Raw genomic sequence first — 27,510 nt, forward strand, 5'->3', positions numbered from 1 at the left:
AGAAGCTTAGAAAACGAGACACTCCCACCTAACTTAGTCACCCGGGGAAATTTTTATAGCCCGTGATGAGATATTCAAGGTATTTCTTCCCATGAAGTGTAAATAGTAGGCTTAGGCTTAGACGTCTGACTTCTGGACATCTCAACACGAGGAGAATGAGTCTTGTCTGCTATCTACAGGAATCAGGGTAGAGGCTTAGGATGCCTTAGAGTATCCTGCCAGCAGACAGCCTGAGTTTAACTCTTGCTGGGGACAGTGCAAATATGCTAGTTACATGTCTATTAGTAAATAAATTAGGTCTGGCTCCATAGCCAAGTGGTTACAGCATTACCTATGAGTAGCTGAGCTCTCCTCACCTCCCCAACCTGCGTGGCTACGTGCAAGCTGCCTGTTTCAAATGGTCCCTTGGCCACGTCTGAGCATTGTCTGGGACTGTGCTAGTTGGCACACCTCAGAACTGTGCCAAAGTCTGCCACCAATTTAGCAATCTTCGCAGCGTGATGCCAACACTCATTCGCTTGCTGTTTTGGGTCTAGCCTTTGAGCCTGCACTCCAGCCAGGCCAAGGATAAAAGTGGACAGACCATACGCAGTCCCTTCATTTTGCTGTTTTGCTTCACAAAGCTGAATGAGTCTGAGTTGTGTGTTATTTCTCTCGGTTAGTATCAGCTGGCTCCGCCCATAGTATTTTCACCACCTGGGCTTTTTCCAGATTAGTCTCTCATGACGTGCTATTAGCTGGCTGGTACGCACTTCCTCTGATACATTTCTTTTGGGAGGTGAGGCTAGGAAGGAGGAAGCTGCCGAAGCTACTGGAGTGTACTCACATGGGTTTGTTGATTTTTTTTTTCTTTTTTTTTCTTTTTTTTCTCAGCACTTCAGTTGAAGTGCTGCCCACTTCCACTTTAGGCAAGCTGTCCCTGTTGACACTGGAGTTGTGACATACGACCAGCAGTGCAGTGTCCTGCTCAGGAAGGAGTAACACCAGACTTCTGTTCCTCCAGAGGGCTGGATGCTTTGCAATGGCTGGCAGGGCTTTGCAGCTCCGTATGATAGCTTACGATGCCAAAAGGTGCAAGCTGAGGCATGCAGGCAGAAAACTGGTGAGAGACGGGAAGAGATGCTCTGCTTCATCTTTTGTGCGACCTCAGGGATTTCCCTTTGGGAGACTGAATCTGGCACTAAGCAAGATTAACACACACCAAGAAGTTTAGGGCCATCTCAGCCACATGGAGAAGTATCGTGGCTGATGTGAGAAGTTCTTCAGCTGGGACATCAGGGAAATGGGCTGTAGTCTCAGTGGTCTTCTGTGACACCACCTTATCTCTCTTGAGCTGTCAGGTTTCTGTTTCCTCTTCTAATATTTGTAAATGCTTTTTGAGGACAGCAATTACATCTGTGTGTGAATGCTGCTGAGAGCAGGGAAGGCTGAATGTTTGCAATGAGCACCGAAGCCATCAGTAGATGGATAGCCTTGCAGGGACTTCACGTGTGCCTTTTGTGTTGTGTCCAGGACATGTGTGCAGCTGAAGCTACTGCATCGTTGCTCCATGCGGAAGAAAACTTCTCGGCGTGCCTGGCACGGATAGATGCCCTCATCTTCAAGCCTCTGCTCCAGGCAGGTAGGTTGGAGAAGATTAGTTCTTTGCCTCTAGATCTTCCCTTGGGTCACTGGCACACCTATGAAGGGAGTTATACCTGAAACCTGATGGCTGAGGGCTTGCTGGGGGCAACCTTTCATGCAAGGCGAGGACTGTGATTCCTGTTGGTTTTAGAGGTTAATCCAATTTCTGAGCAGTATAATTTCCAAGGCTTTTTTTCCAGCATGACACACGGAAATCCAGAATGCTTCTTGCATATGTATGACCCCTGAACTGTGCCCGTTCTGCCTCTCTGCTCTTGGTCTCTGCTCATGCCCATCTTTGAAGGTGAAACTTGCGGGTGCAGGTTCTAAGCTGGCAATAAATCAGAGCAGCTTCACTGAAATAACAAATACATAAATATTCACAAGCTTGTCTGGCCAAAAGTGGTGAGACTGGATTAGGCCCCTAGGCTGTTTCCCTCCTATGCCATCTTTCCTTTTTGGTCTGTCCTCCGAGGAGACTGGGAGCAGACCTTTGGGCCAGGGGCAAAAACTCCCCCAATTTTCCTCTGATGCTCGTGTCTGAGCCCTGCAGGCTGTCGTGACCACATGCCCCACAAGAATGGAGAGGAGACGGCCTCAGAATGGATAACCCGTGCAATTACTGACAAGGGCCCAACCCTAAATAATCATCATCACCTTCCTCATTGGAATTATTTTCCTATACGAATATATGTACTTCACACTGACAAATTGGGCTGATTACTTGGTGTGGGCAATGTGGGCACAAGATTCCCTGGATTTAAGGCTTTTTGATGGCCTTTTTTTCCCTCTTTCTGCCTTAAAGAGCCTAGTGACCAGAAAGGAAAGGAGAACTTTAAGCTCTTCCTGCTCCTGAATGATCGGTTTCAAGCTCTCTGGAACCTCACAGAGGAGAATTACCGGATAGTGAAGCAAAAATGCAGCACTTCTGAGTCATTCTGCATCCAGGATATTTACATTGTCTGGAAAGGAGACCTGTTTCTAAGCCTCTACATCCAGTAAGTACAGAAGTATTCTGGAGTAAGAATAAGGTACTGAATTTATCAACTACCTCTGCCAGCCATGGTAAGTTAGTGCAAAAGGGATGCATTTAATATGCTCGGTTGTGTTCATTAGTGTTCAGTCATCAGGTCAGAGAAGGGACTGTATTCAGTATCTTTGCAGAACATCTAATAAGTAGTCTTTTTTATATTGGCTTGTATTTGATTTGGCTTTTAAGAGGTAGGATTTGTCTTGCGAGTACATATATTGTATTATTTTTTTTTAAATTCATGTTACAAATGGGAAGAAGACCAATAGGAAAACCTGTGCCTGGGGGACTTCTGAGAGCAAAGGCTGAGTTGTCACAGGAATAGGAAGGTTTACATGAGAAGGTTTAAAGGACTGATGGGGGGATGAGGAAAGAGAGATGTCACCAGACACAGTTCATATTACCTGTTTGTGACATGTTTATTTGGTTTTGGCAAGGGATATGATAGCAAATGATGGATGTAGCATGATATGAAAAACATACTGCCCCATAGCTGTTCCTACAATTAATTACATGTCTGCTCCCCATCTGTCTGCAATGCAAAGTAAATGTTTGCCAAAGCCACTGGAGTGTGTGTAACCTGTATGTTGATGTCCTACCACGACAAACAGGCTATGGGCACCTGAGGTGACGTAAAGATCAGATGATGTTTGGTCCTTCGTTCATCTCAAATACTGCCAAGCTCTGCTTAGATGGGCTGGTACCATCTGGGTAGTTTGGCACCCACACAGGACTGGGAGATGGCCATTCTGGCTCTTGGAGATAGTTGTTCATCTAGTAGTCTTGGTTTTGTATATGGGTACGCAGATGGAGGGAGGAGGAAGGACTATTTTTTGTTTTGTTTTCACTTTGACAGCATCGTTTTGGGAAGTGATGCACTACAAACTTTGCCTTTATGTGAACAGGCTTTGGCGCTGAGTATGTTCGTTTGGAGCCTGATTCAGTGAATTAGAATTGGTTTGTCTTAAAAATGCACAAAAGAGATGAAAACTTGTGTTGAGGTTTCAGCCGGTGAAAAGGAGGAGCTTATCTGAAGATCTCTTTTCCTCTCATTTTGAAATTAACTGTTTTTGTTGGATGTCCTAAAAAAAAAAAAAAAAATGCTGGTTCCTACCCATCACTGCTGACTCACTCTGTGCAAACTTAATGTCTCATCCTTCCTGCAGTGATATAGGAGTAAACAAAGCCCCTGCTTAGGGTTCTGAAAATCAGTAGTAAATACTGAAAATGTAATCAATGATAATTAGACTGAACAGAATATCTGATTTATCTGAAACCACTACTGGAAGTAAACATGGTATTTGCTGACAAAATACAGCTCGATCTCCCTCTAGTGTGAGTTCAGATACATTGACATGGACGCTTTGACTTGAATTTGCCACCGGTAATGTAGGCCTGATAGATTTACTTCGAGCAGCAGAAATTCATACATCTGAAGTTGATCTCTTACAGTCAGCCTTTGTAGATTGGCTTTCCAGGGCTTTTTGCACAACTTATGCTTGTGCTAAAAGCTGGGAAGACTTAAAGCTCCTAAGATACTGCTAGTGCAAAGTCAATGAGAAATTTAAGCCACTGAGGACAAAAAGGATGCAAGCCGAAGGTGGGAGGTGCAGTAGCTGTGTCTTTGCCTCCCTTGAAAATGTGGACCTGACACATTTTCAAATGATCTTATTCCTTCTGTCATTTAAACCTCATAGCTAACATGCATCTTTAACTCAACTCATGCTCGTGTGTGTGTGTTTTTTTTTGTCAACAGATATTTTGTCACTTTTGCCAACTATGTTGTAGTCCATGGCTTCGAACACGCCACAAAGAGCAAAAGGTCAGTGAAAAATGCGTATTTAAAAGGCTGATAGGAACACAGTGATACTGTATGGGTTAAGACACTAAACAAGCATGAGCAGCACTGCACCTTGTGATGATCTCCGTGTTGTGGTGTAGCTGACTCTCCTCTGAACTGACCAGAGCAGCTGCTGAAAGGTTTCCCCTGCTGATCTCCCTCCATCTCCTTTGTAGTAGGCACAACTCAGACATTTGGGAAAGAGGAATCCAATAAATTTGGGCGTTCAGGAAAGGAGTGGGACCTGAGAAAGGATTTTGTGGGAACCTGGCAGGGAATTTCCACTGCTGGTTCTGGATACTGTCAGAGTCTCATGGAAAACAGCAAATGAAAGCATGAGATCAGGGCATGAGAGGATTTATAATCACTATATCTGAGTCATTCAGTGCACAAACCATCGTGGAAGTTATGCCATATTCCATGCATTTGTGGGTGTGATTCGTATTTGCAAGAGCAGCTGGGCCAGAGACGGAACAAATGAAGCTTTTTTCCTTATTGTCCTATTTTGGTGTGTTTGGTGTGCAAACATTTGCACTATGTTATCTCCTGCTCTTTGAAATCTTTTAATATCTTTTCTGGGAGTGAGGTAGCTTGTAGTGCTTGGAAAGCAGAGTAGCAGCAGTTTGTAGAAGGACTGGTTGCTGAGCCTTTGTCTTAATTTGTCACCTTGCAGCGAAGCCTGGAAGCACCACAAGACAGTGCTGAAACAATTCCTCACGGACTTCACCTCTGAGACCTCCATGTCACTGGCCTTATACACTGTCCTTCACAAACCGATCCGGGACCACATCGAGCAATATATAATGCTCCTCACCAAGCTGAACGAGGTTCTCAAAGAGGTAGGGGCCTTTGTGTGATGTTACTTATCTGGCTCATGTTAACATCTTATGGAAAACTTGAGGGGCTTTGTGGTGGTGGGAGGGAATTCAAAGCAGGCTGGAAGGAAAATGTTTTCCAGTGGACAGCCAAAGTGGTGCTAACCAGCACTGGTGGAGCACAGTCCACCTGAAGGTTCCAAAGCAATGAAGAGAGGATCCTCTAGCATAGTCCGAACTACTCGTCATAGAGAGGAGCTGCAAGGGTCAACTAACTGACCTAAGGCTGCACACTTCTGCTGGCGGCAGGGATAATGTTAGAGCTGGGAGGGTTTGGAGGATTAACCTTCATTAGTCCTTCGAATTCAGAGCTGCTGAGGGTTTTGGGTAGCTGTAGCCCTGAGAGTAGATGCCCTGCATACCCATGCCTGAAGCATTGATCGAGTCCTGCCTTCCTTTATCAGGGCTCTGAAAAGGACGTAGTTACCAGCGCTGTCAAGGAATATGTGAAGCTGGAGTCCTTCATCAGCCAAGTCCTGGATGAAGCTTGTTTTACCAAGACCTTGTGGAAATCCTTGGGCTACAAATTCACAGTGAGTCACAGATACATTGTGTATATTGGCAAGGGGCTCCTTGGGAGGTCTGCTTATCCATGGAGAAAATTTCATATGGATCAGGCATCTGGGGCTTCACTTGGAAACCAGCAGGGCAATGTGGAAACCTTGAAGAAACATTATGACCGCTCACTGCTTTAGAAGTTGAACACTGTGTCCAGTTCTGCTGTCACTGCCAGCTTGTGCCAAGAGGTATCTGGCCTCTGCAGGAACTGTTGGCTTGAGTTGGATGTCCTCTTCTAACTTTGGTGTTTCCTGATGCTCTTGTTCCACAACCTTGACCTTTGTGGTGCTTTTTGCAGGATATGCTGTGTGTTCCTGAAAGGAGGCTGCTGGAGGATAGCAGAAATCTTCCCATCTCTGCCAGCACAAATCGATCAGACAGGATCTTGCTCTTTGATGATGTCCTTGTCTTAATTCAGGTGAATTTTCCAGCCTTTCAGGGGGATTGGAAGGGCAGCAGAGATAAATGACACTAAAATCAATGTTCTTGTAATGTTGAAAGTGCAGCAGGGCTTGGCTATGTTGAAAACTTTATCTTGGATCCATGCACCTGTGGTTTGCAGTGGAGAATAAGAGAAGAAAGCTTAGTGGTGTAGGAATAAAGGAATATCCACATATCTATTTTTACAGTAATTGTGTACTATCTAACCACCACAGACACCTTTTTAATAACCCAAGCCCATGCCTGTGTGTAGGTCTGTTGATTTTTGTCCTTGCTCATTCAAAGGAGTCCTGATGGGTCAAAACTCTCACACTTCAAATACTTGAGCATAGGACTAAATACCAAGTTCTGTGGCTGACTCTGCTAGTGGCGTATGTGCAGAAGCTATAGGTATTCTTGGGGCTTTTTCAGGGATTTGGGGCCAGGGTGTGGAGCAGTCAGGGAGCGTCTACAGCCACGGATGAGCACACAGCACTTGTTCAAAGTTGTTCTGCGGTATGTTAACGAAGTCCAGCTTGGCTTGATCTTACTGACTGCACCTGTAATCTAGTCTGGCTCTCCTCACACGCACCTCACTCTGCTTTCCCTTTAGTGATGTGCCAGTGCCCCAGGTGCCTAAACACATGACTGCCGTGTGAGCTGATACATCCCACAGCCTCCTTCAAACACGGGCCCTTGTGATAATGCCGGGCAGCTTGGCTGCCAGGGCCTAGGCCTCAGGAAATGGAGTAGTGATTATCTTGTTCAGCTCTACGTAGCAGGTTTCTTAGCTCTGCAGTGATCTTGCTGTGAGCAAATCCCCCCAGGCTCCCTTTGCAGTCAGGGGAGAGGAGCACGCGCTGCCTGGGTGCGGTTCTTCTGGCCTGTTTTAGGTGCCAAAACTGGGATGAGTTGAATCATGCCCTCAACTCCATTGGCCCCTGGGATGAGAGCCCAGGGTAACCGTCTGACGGGGAGATATCTACATTGTAGACATCTCTGTTCAGCCAACGGTTTCCACCCACTGCGTCTCATCTGCTGCTGTGACTGTTACTGGGGCATGTGGAGACATAACTGAACTGGGATTGAACTGGTTATCTTGGGATGCTGATGAGAGCTCTGGTGTTGGGAATCCCATCCTTCATTTTTTCCCCAAATCTGGTAGATACATCAGTGATTAGCTCATGGTGAACTCCATGGTGTCAGTACCCAACCTGGTTCAACTACATCCTTACAGACCAAGGCTGTAATGTAGGTACCCAGACTTTAGACAGTGAAGGGGCATGTAATATTTAAACACAGTCTTTAGCTATTTTTTCAACTATTTCTTATTTTTGTTGCATTCTTGATTAAAGTGGTAACTCTTTAAATGTCCTCATAGGCCACTCTGTGGCTGTGTCATTGAGTCCAGATCCTAGATAAGCAGAATTAGAGCATGCCTTGTGTCAGGGATGACTTGGGAGCATTTCCATTCAATAGAGAAGAAACTCTACTAGAGATGAATACATTCTAAAAGGTGTCTTGAAACAAAAGGTCTGTTTCTGTCAGTGGTAGAGCTGTGGATTTATGGACCGCTACTTTAAAGTGATAAACTGAGAATGTTTTTCCTTCTCCTACATTTTTTCAGTCTCTGAGATCCATCATCATAGTATGAGATAGATAGATGAACTATGAAAGAGGGAATTTACTGTGCTGCCTATCTTGCTCTGCTGTTCAATGGATTAACATAGCAAGGGCAAAGTGTAGGGGTTTACATCAACATAACATCTTCTCCCTTTTATTCCAGGGAAACAGCTTTCAGAGCTTTGATCTGAAGCTTGTGTGGGTAGATGAAAACTGCAGGGAGAAATCAACTCCAGGACTGTAAGTAAAAAATCTCCTCTTGGAGGTGTGGGGGGAAGTTTTCAACTTAATTACTTGATTGTGGAACTGAGATAATGGTTCAAAACTCTGTCTCAGTTCCTTTCTCCCTAGTGGTGTTGGTTCTGGGCTACGGGCAAATGATTGCAGCACTTCTCAGTTGGGATCACAGCAGCTTGGGCTTGCATTGCTTGTGTTTGATGACATCTTGAAATCAGTAAGAAAATGATTTGGGTAGCAGACCTAGAGAACAAAGATGACTTGACAGTTGAGTACTTCTCTAGAAGGAAAAAATTGGCTGTCAAAGTGACATTAGCTTCTGGAGAAAAAAAAAGAGAAAAAAAAAAAAAAAGAGAAAAAAAAAAAGAGTTGACTGAGAAACATTTTTTTCAGAGTCTCTGAAATGTCTTTTGTTTTGCAGGTATGGACTCCGCATTATAACCCCAGAAGAAACATTCTTTCTCTCTGCCAAAGACCCACAGATGAAGGTTAGCAGCGGTCAGGGCCTTTCTGTTTCACCTGAAAATATTGTGTGAGCAGCCTTGAAATAGGGAAATGGCATAGAAGGGATGACAGCTCCATAGTGGGAGCGAAATGTTTGATACTGAGCGGAAGCTGACATATCAGTAAGCATCAGGATTTATGCCTCCTGATCAGAAGACAGATTAGTGGGCTCTGCAGCTGCTTAAATGCAGCCAAAACCCTTTGTGTGATTTCTCCTCTCTCTCTCTCATCTTTTTTTTTGATTAGTTTCAACATAATAATAAGTAGCATAAATTTCTCTTCATGGAACCAATATCTTCCTGAGGTGGCTCAGATACTCAGCAGCAGATATTAGAGGTCAGGGTGCTGGAAGTGGAGCTGGGAACAGAACAGGTGGGCCATAACTCACCAGCTCAGAACATCACAGAATTTTTGGGAACCCCATGGCTTTTTCCTGCTTATCCTGGAGTATCTCTTGCTGTGGACAATTTGGCTTTCTCCGCTTGTACCGCTTGTACCTTCAGCTCTCCTCTTCCTCTCTTCCCAGGCTGTTTGGCAGTGGAAGCTGAACCAAGCCATCCGCCAGGCTTTGAACGGGAAGCGAGATTTCCCCTTGTGGGGTAAGACTGGAGAAGGCACCGAGCCCCCGTCCTGCCGCTTCTTCACCTACGTCTTCAGGCTGGAGAGCAAGTTCAAAAGCGCATCCTATGAGGGCGAGTGGCACTGGGGAAAGCCTCATGGCAAGTAAGGAGCCTTTTCTGCCCTCTTCCTGAGCAGAAATATGCAAGGATGGCCTGATGTCTTGACATAGTGCTGCCTGGATCCAGTGGATGCACTGGAGGATGTATAGATGGCTGTGGATATGAAGTTGTGCATCCCATGCCAAAGGTCTGGACCACAGATTGGGGGCTGGTGATCTCCTGGGATGTGCTGGCTTCTCTGGCTCCTGCCTCACTTGTTTCCATAGGGAAACCTGGTGTTGAGGACAGATTTGGGGGCAGTTGTGATATAGTTGCTTGCTTTCAGGGCTTGGTCAAAGTATGAATCCTGCCACATGATATATTGCAGATATCTTGCTAATGATAGTGGTTTATGCAGTAAATTTTAGAGGCTGTCCTTAATGTGGCAGTGATCACGTTGGAGGCACTGCACTGAATTATGCCAGTAATTAGGGCTCAGAGTTGAGCCAGTGCTTATTATCAGGATCTCTGCCTGAGGCATAAAATCTCACCGTTGTGATAAGGAAAATAAAATAAAACAAAAAACTTTGCATGTGAGAAGCGAGGCATTTTCTCCCATGCTATCAAAATGTATTTTAACAACTGAACAATTATCAGAGACTTTTTTTTTTTTTTAATTCATTAAATACAAAAGATGCTTAAATGCATTTCTTGGGTACATGAGAACTGTTCACTAAACCCAACCCAAATTTAAGAATTAGCTATGCCAAAAGGGAACAATTTATAAAAGAAAAGTTAAACAGTCCCAATCAAAATCTATTTGATAAAGGATAGAGCACAGACTATGTTTTTGTGAAGAAAATTCAAACACGACCAACTTTGTCAGACACAAAAAAAGTTGTTATGGGATTTTTATACGTCCTGAGTTTTATACAACTTTTATATGTGGTTTGTTTCTATTGAAGCAAAAAGGGTGCCAAGACTTGGTTTGAAAGAACCTTAAAATAATCACAATACCCAGAAACAAAAGCTTGACACTGAATTTTCTGTGGAAGAGCTTGTGCCTTGCTTCGGAACATCGTTAAATAGGCGTTTGGAGTAAGGTTGTGTTTGAGGCAGTCCTTCACATCATCGCCACCTTCCCCAGCAGTTATCCCAATGAAATTAGAAAATGAGATTAGAAAACCACTCTGTGCGGACACAGAGGGACAAGCACTGCTTGTTACTCTTTGACTTCTCCTATCTTCAGGTTGGAAGAAATGTGATGAAGAAGTTACCTCCGTTGCTTCAGATTAAGTGACTTGATTGAGGCATCCCAAAAAACTCATGGCAGAACTAAGTGACTTCTGGCGCTTATAATACTTGGGCTTTCAGTTGCTTGCTGTCACTCCCACCTCTAAAACTGGTCTCCTATATTACTTGATGCTAATACAGGGTTACAGAAGAGCAAATCTGGCTGTGATGGCTTGTCCAGCTCTTTGCCTTTTTGTCCCAGTACTCCTGATGCGTTGAAGTGGAGGAAAGAAACAGTCCTGCTTGAACCATTCCCATGACTGGAGCTGGTGTCCTGTTTGTTTTGCTCTACTTTGCTTCCATTCAAATTAGCAAAGCAAAAGGAAATGTATTTTAAATCCACTTAATTGGATCTGACCACTTCCCTGTATCTTAAAACCCAAAAAAGAGTCTGTCACGTGTAGGTGTTGAAAACAACCTTGGTGAAAGTCAAGACAACACGTCAGGGTTTTGGTACTGCACCAACTTGCACTGTCTTTGGTTGGGGACATGTAGCGAACTGGCTGTGTCTGGGCTGTTGCAAGAGTTAAAACAGTGAGTGGGTGTGGGTGGAGTGGGAGAGGAAGAGGGAGGAAATTCATTCACAGCTGGGAAAGGTTGTGCAATAATTTGACCAGTATAATAATAACTGTGACAGTTCCAGTCTCATCGTTGCATTGTTACCTTGTGTAATCATTTCTACAACCCCAGCACAAAACAGATGGAAAGATACAATCCCTTTAGGCCAGTACTCATCTCTTTTGTTTTCATTGTGCCTGGTAGAATGAATTAATTTCTGGGCTGTGGTGTCATTAACTTGTCTACAGGGATATGCCCTGCTGGAGCTTCAGCTGGCTTAATCATGTGCTCTGCTTCAATTAAAAAAAGAATCATGTGCACTGTCATAAATGAATGACCCAGCAACTCTACAAAATGATTTTGAGATAAAAGAATTTGGAAAAAAGATTCTTCCAGCTCATTCCAGAACATGAAAACCTTACGGTATCAAACCCTTCGATGCAATCCAAGATCCCAGAGGTGCCCAGAGAACTCTCCCTCTCCTTGTCCCCTGAGGAAACATTCTGATGTTAGCAGTCTCTAGGCTATTGATAACTTCTGTTGCAACTGTGTACATCGCTGGTGATCTTAGTTGTGTAACACTGCCTTCAAATTGCAGGGGGACAGTTAAGTGGCGTGATGGACGGAACCACGTTGGAGATTTCAAAGAAGGCTTGGAGCATGGGTAAGCCTTAAACAAAAATCCTAAGATCTTTTTTGCTTTCAAACTAAGCTAAGGAATAGTTCCTCTTAGAGGTATGGAGATGTTGGTTATCTTGCCTAGGGGCTCTATTCACTGTTAGAGCCCAATTTATTTGACCTATTCTGGTCCCTTGTATTAGGCTCAGTGAGTTGTAACTTAGTGAGTGGATTGCCAGTGACTACAAAAAAGGGAGTGTGTGCAGATGACCTGTTCAGATGCAGACATGTCCATTTGATTGGATGAATCTCACCTTTGATCTCCAAATCTAGGTGAATTCTTTCATATAAAATACCTTGGAAAATCTGTTTTGGATATCTTTTAAAAATCTCTCTTAAATCAGATTTTTTCAGAGGGAAAGAAAACATAGTATGAAATTCAAACATTATTTTCAACAAATTTGAGAAAAATCAGACTTTTAGATTTCATATTTCTAAACGATTTTCAGAATAGGTTATATTTTAAAATGTCTCAAATACTTAGTGTTGGGTTAAGAAAACATTTCATTAATGTCAGAAGTAAAACTGGCCCCAGACATTTTAATCACTTCGGCAGGCCCTTAGTTTTTAAATCTTATCCAATACAACTGAGTCTTGTTGTCGTGCTGACCTCCACCATATGCACCCTGTAGGTTTGGAATATGCCTTGTCCCTCGCCGATCTGAAGACCGGTATGACTGCTACAAATGCCACTGGTATGAGGGCAAGATGAGAGGCTATGGAATCTGTGAGTAAGTAAAACCTAAAGATGGACTCTGGTTAAAGATGGTTATAGATTCCCAACAAGCTATAACCATTGTAACTACTCTGTGTCCTTTTTGTAAGGATGTTGTTGGATATTTGTGCTTGTGGTTGAGAGTAGAAAGTGCATGGTGTGCCATCAGCCCTGGACAGGCTTGGAGAAGCACACAGCACTCTCTTAGCTGGCCATGCTGTCTGAACTAAACCTTATGTAGAGTAGTTTCCTTAATGGTGGATGGGATCATTGGTCTGGGAGTCATAACCGTTATCCTGAAGCAGACTGCTTCCCCCAGTTTGCTTCTCTTGCTCACTCAAATTCTGAGCTTAAACCCAGAGCTTAATTTAGGAAGTGGAGTGCCAGATGCTTCTGGGAACAATCATTTGCACAACTGTGTCTCAAAGTGTTGCTCTAGGAATTTAGCTGGATGGACTCTGGCCTGTAAAGCACCCTATTGTGGGCATACGGCAGTGTCTCAGCCTTACCTTCCATCCCCATTCAATTTAGAAGGCCAGAAACAGCAGCAGAAGGGGTGGGCAAAGAAAGGTGAAGGCAGATCTGTCTTCCTGCTTGATCTGACCTACTCCCACCCTGGATTAACCTGTTGTCACTGGGATCTGGTTGGCAAGAGGTCAAGCGCTGAGTAGCCTCTCAGAGGACAACTGCAAACCCTAAGTGTTGTGTGCTCAAATTATGTTGAAAGCTATCTGTTAAGTGATTAGCTTGCATCATGGATGCTCCTAATAGTGAACAACTAGACGTTCCAGAGTTATCTGTCAAATATGTGCAATATTTAGCAGGCAGAAGTGCCCAATGTACTCACTTTTCTGTCTTGCTGCTCCAATAGGAGCTATCAAATAGGCACAGAATATACAGATTTTCTCTGTATCCCTCCGTACAGATATGGGAACGATATGGTCTACAAAGGCTACTTCAAAGACAATGTGCGTCAAGGGTTTGGGATACTGGAGAACCACTCAGCTGAGCATCCATTTAAATACACGGGACAGTGGGAAAATGACAAGAAGAATGGATACGGAGTCTGGGAAGACAAAGACAGGTAAAGGTGGTGTATAGATCAGCAATGGCTGTAGGTGCCTGAGAGTTTTCCCCCTCTATTGGCACGGGGAAAGCCTCATGTTCTGACAGGGGGAATTGGGAAGGAGTAATGTGTTCAGCCTCTACTCTAAGGCCTGAACTCCTAGAGAATTGCAGAGTTGGGTTTGTGCAGTAAGTCTGGCTTTTATGCTATGTGGAGCACTATATCAGGTAAACATAGCCTCAGTAGGTGATATATCAGATTGACTAAAATGTAGTGAAATAGAAGAAAAAAAAATGTTTTCTATTGCATTCTAGAGGGGAGAGATACATAGGGACATGGCTCGATGATCACAAACATGGACAAGGCATTGTAGTCACCCAGTCGGGTGTCTGCTATCAAAGGACATTTCATGCTGACAAAATGGTGGTAAGTATCCATTTTCAGTGGACTATAGGTGTTGGTGGGACATGGAATTCCCCCACTGAGGACAAGATTAAGATTTCCCTTCATAATTAATCTCTGAGGGAAAATAGAAGGCAAGAAAACTTAAGCCTTAATATTTTACCACAATAACATTTTTGAAGAACAAAGCCTAGATGAAATCTTCCACTTCTTACCACCTTCACAAGGTACAGGTAGGAACTATGTGGGAGGCTCTTTTCTCCTTGCTAATGCTAAGACACTTTGTAAGCTTTGCTGTTCGGTTGATCATCAGGTCACAAGTATAGAACAGAACTCACGTGAAGTGCTGTGCTAGTATATGCAATGCTATGCCTGTCTTGGATATCATCAAGTCTTTACCTTGCCAATGTGAGCTTACCTATGCTCAGCTGTCTTTCCAGTTCATTGAAAATTTAGGTGTTGCTGTAGAAAGCAAAAGGGACTGGCATAGGAGAGCTGGCTGGGAAATAAAAGCATTTCTTCTCATGAAAAATACGCACTTAAAAAAACAAACAACCCCCTCCCCTCACACCGAATTAGGACAAAATGTTTAGCATGGAAACTCTGTTGGAAGGGCTTTCCATAACAGTTCCATCTGCAGGGAACCAAAATAAAGCTGTCTTTTGGTCTGCCAGCTGCCAAAGGCTCCTTTAACTTCAGAAGGCTTCCGGGTGGGAGCAATCACTTCAGTTTTCCTAGTGGAAAATTGGTATGGCCAAGAAGCTTCCCGTGGAAACCTTTTATTTTTGCCAAAAAAGGGCACTTTCCATCAAGAAAACCGTTCCAGTGGAAAATGTGTTACAACTCTAAAAGTGACCACATTTTCTGGCTGGTATGGGTATGTATAAACCTTTGGGCTCAAACCTTGGGCCAAGCCCCAGTGAGAAGAATCTTACCCCACTGGCATAAATTATTCTGTATCTGTTCTGCATTTTGGTGCTCTTCCTCTGAAATGCGTGCTACTGTAAGCAGTCTTGGGAGTTGGGAAGTAATGGAAAGAGTCATTTCATAAGTGCTTAGGAACAGCTCATTAAAGCCCCATTGACTGCAAAGCAAGGGACAAATCTAATTCTCCACGGCAGCTGTCTTCCTCTTTTCTCTTACAAAGAATGACACAATTGGCTACAGTCACCAGGAGGTCATAGGATCAGGAGGGTCATGAATTTGATCCATATCACAGCTCTAGGTGACCACTCATAGAGTAGGAAGCTGCTATTTCTTCCTTGTTCTAAGGAAATAAATGTAATATTACTGTCAGTTAAAACCACCTGACTACTGTGTATGTCTCCTCCATGCTGGGATGCCTAATGGGCTGTCTCTAAAACACCTCCTTGCTTTCCTCTTGAGTATTTCAGATGATATGTTGGGCTTTCATAAAGGTATTTGGAACCTGCAGTCCATAAATAGTCTGAGCCAGTGGCTGTTTCTAGATGAACTGGAGTAGGGAGGGGAGTTAGTGTCATGAATTCATTGCTTGTGCTTTTCAAATGAAGGGTTCTGGGATTCTGCTCTTGGAAGATGACTCGGTCTATGAAGGAAACTTCACAGAAGACCTAACCTTTGTTGGAAAGGTGAGCATGTACTTCATCTCTCCCTTCCCATATGGTTGCTTGCTTTCTAAAAGGCCAATAGATTCTTCAAAGTCCCATACCCCATCCCTCCAAAAAATAACATTTTCCTGTTATTCCCTGCCTCCTCTTGTTATCTTTTTCATTCACAGAAGGGAGGCTGCAGCTAAGAGATTTCAAGAGGCAGGAGGATGAAGGCTTTAGTTGTTTTGTTCTTTCTTTTTACACAAGGCTTTGTTGTGTTTTTTAATTTATTTTTTTTGTTGTTGTTGCTGTTGTTTGTGGGAGATATTTGGCTGCACTTCACAGCTGCAGCTAGGATGTTCCTGTATTCTTAGAACAAATGTTTTTGCCTTTGTAGTGGCTTGGGAGCACAGGAAATGATGCATGAAGAAAACAGAGCTGCAGTACCAGTGCTCTGCTAGCACAACCCACATGTTAACATAGCTGAAGGATCTTGGAAGCTTAATTTTACAATCTGGCTAGTGCACTGACATGTTCGGCATTTTTCAGTTAATCTTTAACTGAAATATCTGGTTAAAGTGCTCATCAAGTGCCCTGTTGCAGGGAAAACTAGTCCTCTGGCTTGTTACAGAAACACGTGGCAAGTTTGACGGGATGTGTGTGGTCAAATCAGACTGAGCTGATGTCAAAATAGATACTCGGTGAGGGTAGCAATTGCAAATTAGCCCTGTCATTTACTGACTTGTCATGAGAGGAAGTGCTTGTGTCATAATCTTCTTCAGCCAGAGGTGTTGGGGTGAATTTGCAGAAGCAGCTCCTAGTTTTTAGATGCAGCTCCCTCCAAAATTAATGTTTAGTTTGGTGGTTAGTTTAGAAAAATGTGCTCATTATCTCAAGACAGAATGCTTCCTGCTATGAGCAGTAAGGATTTGTCTTGCATTGGAAGCCAGACTAATTACGATATTGTTTAACTTTGGATTTGGTTTAATTAAAACCTTTTAAGTTTGAATAAAGCTACTGCCTGTCTTCTCCTGTATTTGCCCCAGAGAATTTAATGTTTTTCTTGGTAGCAGAGAGCGTTTTGAAAGCTTTTGTGGTGAATATCATATGTTTCCCTCTACCCATGAGGCCAAACTTGTTTGTGGTTTTAATAACTAGAGGAAAAATAGAGGAGAAATTACAGTTTCATGTGTTTTAATTTTATAATGTAAAAAAAAGATATTGGCTACTTGTTGTAAAATACAATGCAAGAGTCTTACTCAGTGATGTCTTCACCCTCCAAGATTCTACATGTCACTCGACAGCAGAGATGTATTGTCTCCAATGATCACTACCTTAATGATGCTATTGTTTTGGATGCTGCAAATGTGCACTTCAGTGCTGAAAGTTGTTCTTAGTCACCATTTCAGGAGCTGGCTCTGCTGAAAAGAGAATTTGAGATCTCGGTCCAGCTTGTTTCCTCTCGCTAATGAGATCTTGGCAGAATAACCCTGTATTTCTCTGTTGCAGGGAAAGCTGTCATTTGCCAATGGTTTCATCCTGGAGGGAACCTTTACTAACAAATCAGGGCAAGGTCTGCAGACACAAGGCATCCTGAATACATCGAACGAACAGCCGGATGAGAGGATAACCAAAACGTGAGCAAAACCAGCCTACTTCTTGGGTTGTGATTTGTGTTTTGACAATACCTGGAAGAGTACTGGACCAGTCCCTTCAGAGATGAAGGCAATCCTTGCCTAAAAGAGCTGGTCTGAAAACTAGTGTTTATACAAGGGGAGAAGGAAGAAAGGAGAGCCAAGCTTGTCCTTTAATCTTAATTAAAGGGAAGCAGAAACCAGATGTTCTTCTCCTGTCCTGCCACTGGCCACCCAGAGGTGCTCCCATCCTCAAGCTGGAGAGAGTTTTGGAAGCTGAATGTTTTGAGTAATTTTTTCATGTGTGTGTGCATGCCTTTCTGTGTATACACACGGGTCTGAAGCTACACAGACAAGGCTGGGTTGCTGAAATATATCACTTGCTCCTTTCTTGACCCTCTGTGCTGCTATCCAAATATTACTAATTGATATTTTAGAGAGAGGAAAGCTACCAAAAATCAAGGAATGAAGCATAGCACGTGAAGCTCAGAAGGGCTCAGGTTGGGTTGTGCTCTATGGGGAGGAAGGTGTGGAGCCAGGATCAGAGCATGCAGGCAGTGGTGCCAGTGCAGGACAGGAGCAATTGAGCTGAAGCTATCAGGCCACATCCTTCAGAACAGACTCTTATTCTTGGGCCTGAGCCCCACAGAGGGATGCTCTGGCTGCCAGCCTGGCTTTTAACCTAAATGAGGGAGTCCCTGTGGAAAAAGAGCTACCTGTCCTCTGAGGCAAATTCTTCTTGCAAAATCCAGTTCAAATTGTTCATCTGTTCTCCTCAAAGCACTTGCAGTCCAGCAGAGCTTTTATATTGCAGAAACACCTCCTATTTCTTGTGCTTTTCAGACATCAATAACTGCTGGTGGTGGTTGCTCAACTGTCTCCTTGCTATCTGTCTTTTCTGCAGGCTTTCAGTTGAATGAAATAGTCTTTCTATCTTCAGAAATATCCATAAGTGGAACAGAAAACCTGTGATCAATTCATCAGCAAAGTCTAAGACTATTGGCATTCCATGCACGGGGAATTAGTTTTTCTTGACCCAAAGTATCTCATTGCCAGGCAAATAGACTTGAGTTGCTTTTTCTGACTCACCAGCTAGGCACTACTGACTTCTCTGCTTCCATACTTCTTATGTTGATATCTGATTATGGAGAACTTCCCGTGTTTGAAAGTGAAGTCTGAAATATATATACGGAGGGGTGTATAGAAGCCTAATGCCATTCTTGTTGTGCAGTCAGCTGGGCCTCAAGGAATTCCCAGTAGAGAAGAGGTGGAAGGGAATCTACGACCAGTTCCTGGAGTTCATCCATTCCGGCTGCAAAGAAGAAACAGAAGAGTCTTTTACAGGGTTCCACATACAAACAAGCAAAGAGCTGCGGAAATCTCAGGAGTACCTCTTCTGCCACAGGTAGGAATATTGTGTGTCCTTGTGGCAACTGAGGAGCCCATCTGTGTAGAGAGGAGAGTGGTTTATGTTTGAGTAAACCATTCAACTTACATTGAGTCTGCCTTGCGTTGAAGCTATAAACCCAAGAATTATCCCATTTTTCCTGTCCATGACGCTATCTCTTTCTTGGAGGAGGATGACTTTTAAGTCTGTATGTATTATTGTGCTCTTGAGGCTGATTCCCCTGTATGAAAATTCGGGTGGGTTTCATGTGATTAAATGTAGACATCTGCATATGGGCCAGTCATTGCTGGCTCCTCTGCTAGTTAAAGCAGACCTACCTGACATTGTCAGCAGATTCAGGCTGAACTCATTTTCCCTGAAGAAAATGTCTCAAAAAGATCAGATGAGCGTGTGGAGGATGCAACTCAGGCTGGCGGTGAGGGGACCTGAGGGTGATGAGTTTTAGGTGACTGCAGCTACTATAAGGTGGTGCATTTCCATATAAAAGGGTAGAGCAGAATTCCTTTGTTCTAATAGTTTTACTGCCTCCTTGGTATCCACCTGCAAGACCAGCTGGGATTTATCCCAAAGCTTTCCTATGTGGCTTTTCATTCTCACCTCTTAATTTTCTAGGGGGACTGAGGATGTCTCCTGGAAAATAGAAGATATTCTTGAAGAGCTTGTCCACCACCAGGAACTGGAGTCACTACAGCGTTATTTAGAGAAGGTAAGGTTTAAAATCCCAGTGAGCTATGTCTGTCCATCAGACATGAACAAAGGTCACAGAAACTTGCTTTCTGTTAGCACATACAATACAGCCAATGACTTCAAAAGTCTTGTCTAAAATGTGTGAATATCTTTGTGAAGAGGAAGGCTTTCTTGCATGCCTTTTTGATATATTGTGTACAGCTATACAGGCCAGGAAAGTGCTGATAATGCTTTACTCTCGGTTCTCAAGCTGTGTCAGGGAATAACCAGCTGCTGGAAATGATTAATCAACTTCCATGCACTCAAAGTTGTTTTGCACTCAGCCTTACCCTGGAGCATCCTTTGCTCTCTCTTGCTTATCACAGCAAAGATCATCAGAGCAGCAAGTTCTACTAAGCACATTTCTTTCTGACAATGGGAGGAGAACGGGCTCTTGGCAGTTAAAATAGACCAAAATTATAGGTGATTACCTCTAGGCTTGTTCTCCTCTGCTGACAAGAGAAGGTTGGATTGCCTTTAAGTGTTCTCCTCTGCTTATGGCAAAGGCGGACTTGTAAAACTTAATTTTCCTTTATCATGCAGGCGTTGAAGTCTTCTCTGCATCCACTGGGAAAGCTGCTGAAGGCCTTGACAATAGCTTTTCAGGCAACATATTCTGGGATTGGTGCCAACAGACACTTGCTGACTATGGCACAAGAGGAAGTCAAGTACTATGCGAAAAAAATATGGGAGTTTTACCAGTAAGTAAAGAAATCTGAGGCCTTTCCAATGGGTCTGTTAAGAAGACTGTTGGGATAATTCTTTCATGTCAATGCTGCTTTATTTCACACTTTTTTTTTTTTTTTTTTTTTTGGGGGGGGGTAGACTTGATTCAAAACAGTGTTGGATAGAGGTATTTGTAGTAACTAAGTTCTTATGGACCTAGGAAGTATGTCATGTCCATTGTTCAGGAAAGTATATCAAAGCATGCAACAATGGTGATCAATATCGATAACTGAATGAAAAAGAATTTAAGCTTAGCATGCCTCAACTCACCTGGAGGCAGTGTGCAGCCTGAGTGCATTGCTGAGGCTGGGCTGGAGCGGGTAGAAACTCCAAACTGAGGTTGTTCAGCCAGGTGGTTGTGCCCATGGGTACATAAGGATGGGATCAAAGGCATGATTGGGGTCCTGTTGCTGCTTGAATATCTGTTTAGCAGGAGATATAAGAATTGCCACAGTAGGCAAAGGTGGGGAGCTCTGCCTCTAACTGCACTTGGGGAAGATATTGCCTTAAAATGAGGAGGCTGGATAAAAGCTTTTTTGTTATCAGCCTTGTGTACTTGAGGAAGGCTGCCAGCCCTGCCATGAAGAGTTCTCCCTCCTGGGGCAGTCTGAAAACACCAGCACAGCTGATGGGAATGAGTCAGACTTGATTCACTTCATCTGCTGTGTGTCTGTGTTGTGAAAGAGGGTGAAGTGTAGGGATCTGAGCTGTGTTTGTGAGCAGCACAACAGGGCTGCCAACCTAAGCATTGGTTCGTGTGAAGCTTCACATGAGCTTCTGAGCTCGGTGCTTGGAAAGCTTGCTTTGTATCTCAAGACCTTTCTGGTGTAGTGTGGGGAGCTTAGCCAGTGTCCCTCTAGCTATGTCTCCTAGACTGATGCTTCTGTGCCAAAAACAAGCAACCTCTCTTTAGCCCTTTTCAGCATTGGCTTGGAAATATCAAGACAAACCCAAGCTACTTTTTCAGAGTAGAGCATCCTCGAACGTTCATAGATAGATTAAAGAATTGGCTGGTGTGGCAGGTCCTGAAACCTCATGTTTCTTAAGTGAGAATACAAGGAGCTGGTGCTCAATGAAGACCACAGTTAGAATCTTTGGATTGATTGCCCTAATTTTCAGAAGGCATACAGATATTGTGAAGCACTCGTTCATTTCTGGCATCTGCTGCTAGTAATGGAGAATGCCCTCAAACTGTGAGGCTTGGTTTGTTGATAGAGAACAGCTCCTGGAGCCAGAGATCATTCTATGAAGCTCTATTAATCAGGGTTTCAACGTAGAACAAACTAGGATGCCTACAATACAAAACATGCCTTCAGAGAAATAAAACTTAGCTCTGCTTCTCTTCTAGGGGTTTGCTCCATCTGGCACTGGAACAGAAAGGCCAAATGCCTGCTAAGTGTGTGGATGGAGAGACAAGGTAGGTGTCACCACTGGCTGTTTAACTTCAGGCTGCTTAAACCTAGAGGTGTTTTCTAAAATGCATTAAATGCTAAAGTGATTGCATTTGTCCATTTGACACAGGTTTACATCTCACATGTTTTTTTTAAGAGTTCAGAGTTTTCAGTATTTTTGCTTGTAGCAGAGCAGCAGCTTCTTCTAATCATGTTCTGTAGCAGAATAAAGGTGTGGGGAGTTGGAGGCAGGTGGGATGCAGCCCTGTAAGATAACCCACACCAGCTGTTGGGCTGATTGTGTGCAGGACAGCAGTCCCAGCACCACCACATGCTTCACGTTAGCTGCAGGAGCCTTCCATACCATCACTGGGGAAAAAGGCGGGCTTGGAAACAGGGAGTGTGCTGCAGGAAACATGGCAGAGAAGGCAGAAGACATAATGTTCCTAGAATAGGATGTTAGGAATATTTTGGGGGGACCTAAGTCCCAACAGGACTCAGCTGTGCTTGTCTCTGCTGTAGTGACCAGAAGGCTTGCAGTGTGGTCCTGCCATTGATCTTGCCCTGCTTCTACCCTGAGCTTTTCATGCTCTACATGCTCTACCATGAAAGAGAAGATGACCTCTACTGTCAAGGGATTGTGGACCTAAGTCTGTTTCCTGACATCAAGCTGCTAGAGTTTCTGGATGTACAGAAGTAAGTGGCTTTTTTTCATCTCAGGATACACTCTGATATCAGCTGGGAAGCTGGCAGCCAGGGAAGGTTTGATGGCATTGGGGGGGAAGGAATTAGACCATGTTGGTCCCTTGTTCCATCATTAGCTGTAGCATTGAAGTCTTCCCTAGCCTGCTGGAGGAAGTCCCGTCATGGAGTGCCTGCACTGCTGTCTGGAAGGACAATGTTGACTAGTGGAAAGCTGCTATTAGCTGTGATAATTTTACTTTAGCAAAACTCTTCATTTCTAACTCACCAAATAAATGTTTTCCTCCAACTTGGAAACAATAGGATATAATTTACAGATGTGTCTCAGAAAGGAGTGTAGACCACCAAATGGTACCTGCTGCATGGGCACACAGTCTCGAGACAGGGGAAAGGCTGTGGAGAGAGACATATCTTCACCCATTCCTTCAGTGAAATCCATCTTTGGAAACGTTATGTGAAGACTAATGACTTAATGACTCAGACTCAAGAGACATGTGAGGTTTTCTAAAACTGTGTCATCTGCTGCTCAATGGTCTAAGTGGTGTAGCAAGACACCCAGTGTCCCAGTGTGATTCAGTCTAGACCCAGGGAGAAGATTTTCACCTGAAAGTGCCAAATCTCTCCATGGATTATTACAGGAGCATCTGTTGGTGAAACAAACCCTAATTTCAGGTCAATGACCGACCTATTCTTTCTCCCATAGCCATGTAATAAGAGTAGAGAACTCAGCCTCGTGCACCACCGTGACTTTTGCATCACCTTGAGCGAAGAGATATGAACAGTCAAGACTGACTTAGGGTGGAGTTAAGACATGGACATCTGCCTTCTAAACCTTTTTTTTCTGTCATCTCCTTTCAGACACCTTTGGCCTCTGAAAGATCTCACCTTGACCACGAACCAGGTAAGAGCTGGCCCTAAGAGCTACCTTTGGTGTGTTATTGGGGTGGCAAAGGGCCAACATGTTGGCCAACGATTGAGCTTCACCTGAGTGAGCCCAGAGACCCTGCACTGCACTCAGAAATCCGAAATGACATGTGATGATTAGTTATGGCCTGTAACTACTGCATATCAGTATTTCTGGGTGGGAATATTTGCTCTGCTCAGTGTCTTTTCAAAAACATCTAAGTTTGAACACACTTGGATGTCTACAGTTCCAATCTAAACAGTGCAGCACTGTCTACAAGAGCTTTATTTTGCCCTCAGTGGGCAAAAAATACACTAGTTTTATGCCCAGCACTGAGGAGCCATGGGGTGGCTCTTGAGGAGATGTTCACCCAGAGGCACAACTCTTTGTCTCCTTTTCAGAGGCGGTCCCTCATCAAAGACAAGTGTTTCCTGTCTGCCACGGAGTGCTTGCAGAAGCTGATGTAAGTCACCAGCCTTAACCTACTGACAGTCAGAGCTGATGGGGATTTTCCTTATTCTGGGAGGTGCCATAACAACACACCTGCTTACAACAGTATATGTGGTTCAGCCTGCAAGGTTGTTGAAAGAAAAACTATTTGTGACATTCATTCAGATGATACTAAAATGTATCTTTTGTAGGAATTTTCTTTCCCCACAGAAGTGTCAAGACAATATCTAAAGTGTTTAAATGCAATCCTCGCCTGGAAAATATCTCCATATAATTTTGCTGAGAAAAAAATTCCTCTGTAAAATCTGGCTTTGAAATTGAGTTTGCTCATGTGAATATGCTTCGCAAATTGGGCCTGTCTGTGACTGCCAGGTCATGATATAACCCATTGCTCTGGACACACAGATGGAGCTAGATGAGGGATATCCAGGCAGTGTGGTGTCCCAAGATATTAATGTTAGCAAAGTCAAGTTCAATTTTAGAAGCTCTGCTCGATTTTTTGGCTTAGAGGATGTGGGAAGGGAGATAAAACAGTGCAGAGAAGTGTTGAGAGCTGTATCAGGTGGAGTCCTTGGGTAGCTGTGTGTGCTAGTCCTGGTGAGAGACCCCTTGGGAAGCCACTGTGACCCCTGTCTGGGGAAGGCAGTGCAGGTGAGTGCCTTTGTAGGATGTGATGGGCATGAAAACCAATTTTATAGATATGACAACTGTATTATTCCCCTATGAGAACACTTCCTTGGTAGAGCTGCCCAAAGTGATTTGTTCCATGCTGCTTAAATTTTATTTGAGGGACTGTGACTCAGGTTAGTCCTACCTAAAATGAGAGGTTGCCATTGTGGTGCTCAGGACCTGGGGAGGCTCAAGGTCCACCTGGAGCTCATTACACCGTGGTGATACCTTCTGGCACTGCCTTGTTGACTCCCTTTTGGTGTCACCATTTAAGACAATTGACAGACTTTTTTTGTAGTGTGAAGGTCTGCTCTGAGTCTTTTATTTTTTTAAGTGCCACTGCTTTATCCCTTGACCCGTGTAGAGGTAGCATCTTTGACCCAGCTGTTTTCACACTGACAGCACCACAGTGGATCCCCGTGAAAAGCTTCTGATCCTCCAGAAGACGTACGAGGAGATTGAGAGCACCGTGTCCCGGGTGGTGGAGACAGACTACAAGCTCCCCATGGACGACCTCTTGCCCCTGCTGATGTACGTTGTGTCGCGAGCTAAGTAAGTGGCACCTTTTCACTTCCCAGTCCCATGGTTGTGTGCTACCTCAGTCAGGCACATTTCCAGGTCCAATAGTTTTAATTAGAAAAACGAGTTGTGTATTAATGTGTTTTTTTCCTGAGCTGTATGTGGGTTTCTGCATGCTATGGTCTTCCAACTGTGGCCTGATGGTGTTGGCCATGACCTAACATGGTTGGGGACTGGCTGTCTCTTATCCAAGAGGGTGGTTCAGGGTTGTCATGAGAAATGCAGTCTGACTGGCATCCCAGATTATCATAGAAAACAGGAATATGTGGTCTTTGAAGGCCAATTGTTGATGCATTCATGGATTGAGAGAGATGTGGAGGAAAAATCAGAAGACAACAGGCTTTAAATCAACTCCAGTGCAGTGCAGATGTGCAATAAAGATGTTGTGTTCACCTTGCTGCCCTTCCAGCAGACACTAGTCCTATCTGGATCTTTTTCAAGAGGTTTGCAAGAGCTGCTGAAAGGCTGGTGGATTACTTTGTGTTCTGTTTTGAGGGTGAAAAGCTTAGGGTTGATTCCTGGTTGGTGTCTCGCTTGCTCTGCCCTCATAACCTGTTGAGAAATCTCTTCAATTTTCTGTTCTCGATGAGGCACTGTGGTTCAATTTGGAGACTAGGAAGGTCTTGAATACTGACCACCTGGTAACTGGACTTCTCCTGTATGGGAATGATTGTAAATTTAAAAAAAAAAAAAAAAAAAAAAAAAGTGAAATGTTTAAACTTGGGGCTGAGTCTTGAAATCCAGAAGGGTTTTTTTTTGTTTGGTTGTTTTTTTTTTTTTTTTAATGTTATTGTTATTTATTTTTGCTACTATTGTGTGATATAGATTTGTATTGCCAGGCATCTTTCTTGTCTGTAGCTGATAGAAGAGTGGAATCAGAGAGGCTGAGCATTCTCACTGACATCCTGTCACGCAGGATGCTTCAAGGACTCAGCCTCCTGAAGATTAGGGTGATGCACAGGGAATCAGCAATGGATTTCCAGACCTGTGCCTCCTTCTCTACATAATCTGATTTCAAACATGTGCCCAGAAATGCTGGTGCCCAGGGATTTGTTCCAATTGTAGCTTTCCTTTTTTCCTAGAATCCAGCACCTGGGAGCTGAGATCCATCTGATCAGAGACTTGATGGACCCCACTAATCAAGGAGGACTGTATGACTTCTTGCTAACAGCACTGGAGGTGAGGAAATGTTTTATCAGCAACTGTTTCAAGAAGCTATAGGAAATCTTTTTTTTTGGTGGAGACACTGATGCTCACAACCCTTGTACAATTTTAGAGGGCTGCTCACATGCCTAGCACAGGTTCTTCTTTTCCTTCTAGTCAAAATACTTTTATCATTAATTTACAACATGCAGATTTAATCTTTTATCTAGCTTAGGGTGGTAATCCAGCTTCACTCTGTGTACTGGAGACCAAAATTTGGCTCCAAAGCTCCTAATTTTTTCCCTAATGGGTTGCTTTGTTCTTTGCCCAGTCTTGCTACGAGCACATACAGAGGATGAGACTCCACCAGAGAGAGAACTGCCACCTGAGCCCCAGCTCCTGAGCCCCAGGACCAGAAGGGAGCCTCCTCCCTACCACATTTTGTTGACCAAGCACTGTTGGACGAAGAAGGCATCGAGTCACTGCTGCTCCAGCTGCCTGCAGGAAGGGAAGGATGGTTATTTTTCAGAGGCTTTCTTGTTGGCTTTTCTCTTAGAGTAGCTACGACAGCAAAGCGCAGACACGCAGATGGCTGTGGGCTGGAAGCCTTCGATACACAACCTCAGCTTGTGTTGGGGAATCTCTGTGGAAAGCGGTCAAGGTTTCTTTTTGCCCTATAGATTTATTTCGCTTTCCTAAAAATGGCAATCTGCCTCTTTTCCCCCAAAACCCTTTTTTAAACTGTTCTCTCAGTTGCTGTGTTTGTTTTGCACTGGTGAACTGACATAAGGGAGAAGAGGTCGTTTTATAGAAAGTGGTCAAATGAAGCCTGGAGAGACATTTTGGTGGGACTATTTCTGGGTGGTAGAAATGTGGCACAGGCAACAGAGACGTCTCTGCACTCCTAAACAACTTGTACCCGGAGTGAGGTGGCTTTTCCTGTATCCCTAAGATATTTCTGTTCCTCTTCCTCCCTAGGCCAAACTCAGTACCTCTTCATTGCACTGTAAAGCTGCTATTGACTAACTTTCTTAAGATACTTGTGTAATTTGTATTTATACTCTGCAGACTCCTATCAGATCTCAGGGATGTGACACTTGCACCTTGAACATGCTGGTGCTGCTTTGTAATTCTGCAGGGGTTTGTGTGTGCCCAATAAAAAGGTGACAGGTCTCAAATTCTGGGGCGAAAATACACAAAAACACACGGCCTTCTGCGCTGACAAAGCTGCAAAAACACTGATTTTTTTCCAAGGTGCACAGCCTTGTGCTGACGGACCACCCACTGACACCAGTGAGGGGTACAAATCAGATTAAAATGGGGCTGGTTTTTATTCTGCCTTTAAAAAAGGCAAATGGATATTTGGTATGCTGTTGCTATCAGATGAAAATACTAATGTGTGTGTATTAGAGCAAAAGCTCTTGAACTAGATTTTAACCTGCTGTTTTTTTTTTATAGTTTGACTTTTAAATTGTTCAAGTGTGTGACTTCAGGAAAACAAAACTCAGCAGACTGTTTCTTCCTGT

At 43.8% G+C, this 27,510-nt stretch overlaps 1 protein-coding gene across 1 annotated transcript; it reads left to right on the forward strand.

The window, feature by feature from the left end:
• Nucleotides 1-1,021: 1,021 nt before the first annotated feature.
• ALS2CL (ALS2 C-terminal like) lies at nucleotides 1,022-27,094 on the forward strand (the record flags this gene model as incomplete). Its single annotated transcript, XM_084306760.1, has 26 exons — nucleotides 1,022-1,102; nucleotides 1,513-1,621; nucleotides 2,429-2,621; nucleotides 4,410-4,475; nucleotides 5,167-5,332; nucleotides 5,773-5,901; nucleotides 6,225-6,344; nucleotides 8,133-8,209; nucleotides 8,628-8,694; nucleotides 9,237-9,433; nucleotides 11,819-11,884; nucleotides 12,531-12,629; nucleotides 13,539-13,697; nucleotides 13,994-14,105; nucleotides 15,614-15,691; nucleotides 17,162-17,289; nucleotides 18,518-18,691; nucleotides 19,307-19,400; nucleotides 19,964-20,121; nucleotides 21,495-21,563; nucleotides 22,060-22,233; nucleotides 23,098-23,140; nucleotides 23,545-23,606; nucleotides 24,665-24,814; nucleotides 25,924-26,020; nucleotides 26,316-27,094. The coding sequence occupies 26 exons, from the start codon at nucleotides 1,022-1,024 to the stop codon at nucleotides 26,385-26,387; spliced, it is 2,940 nt and encodes a 979-aa protein (XP_084162886.1). The 3' UTR covers nucleotides 26,388-27,094.
• Nucleotides 27,095-27,510: the final 416 nt, after the last annotated feature.

This window comes from Netta rufina (genome assembly GCF_964035555.1).
Source record: "Netta rufina genome assembly, chromosome: 2".
Taxonomy (NCBI): Eukaryota; Metazoa; Chordata; class Aves; order Anseriformes; family Anatidae; genus Netta; species Netta rufina.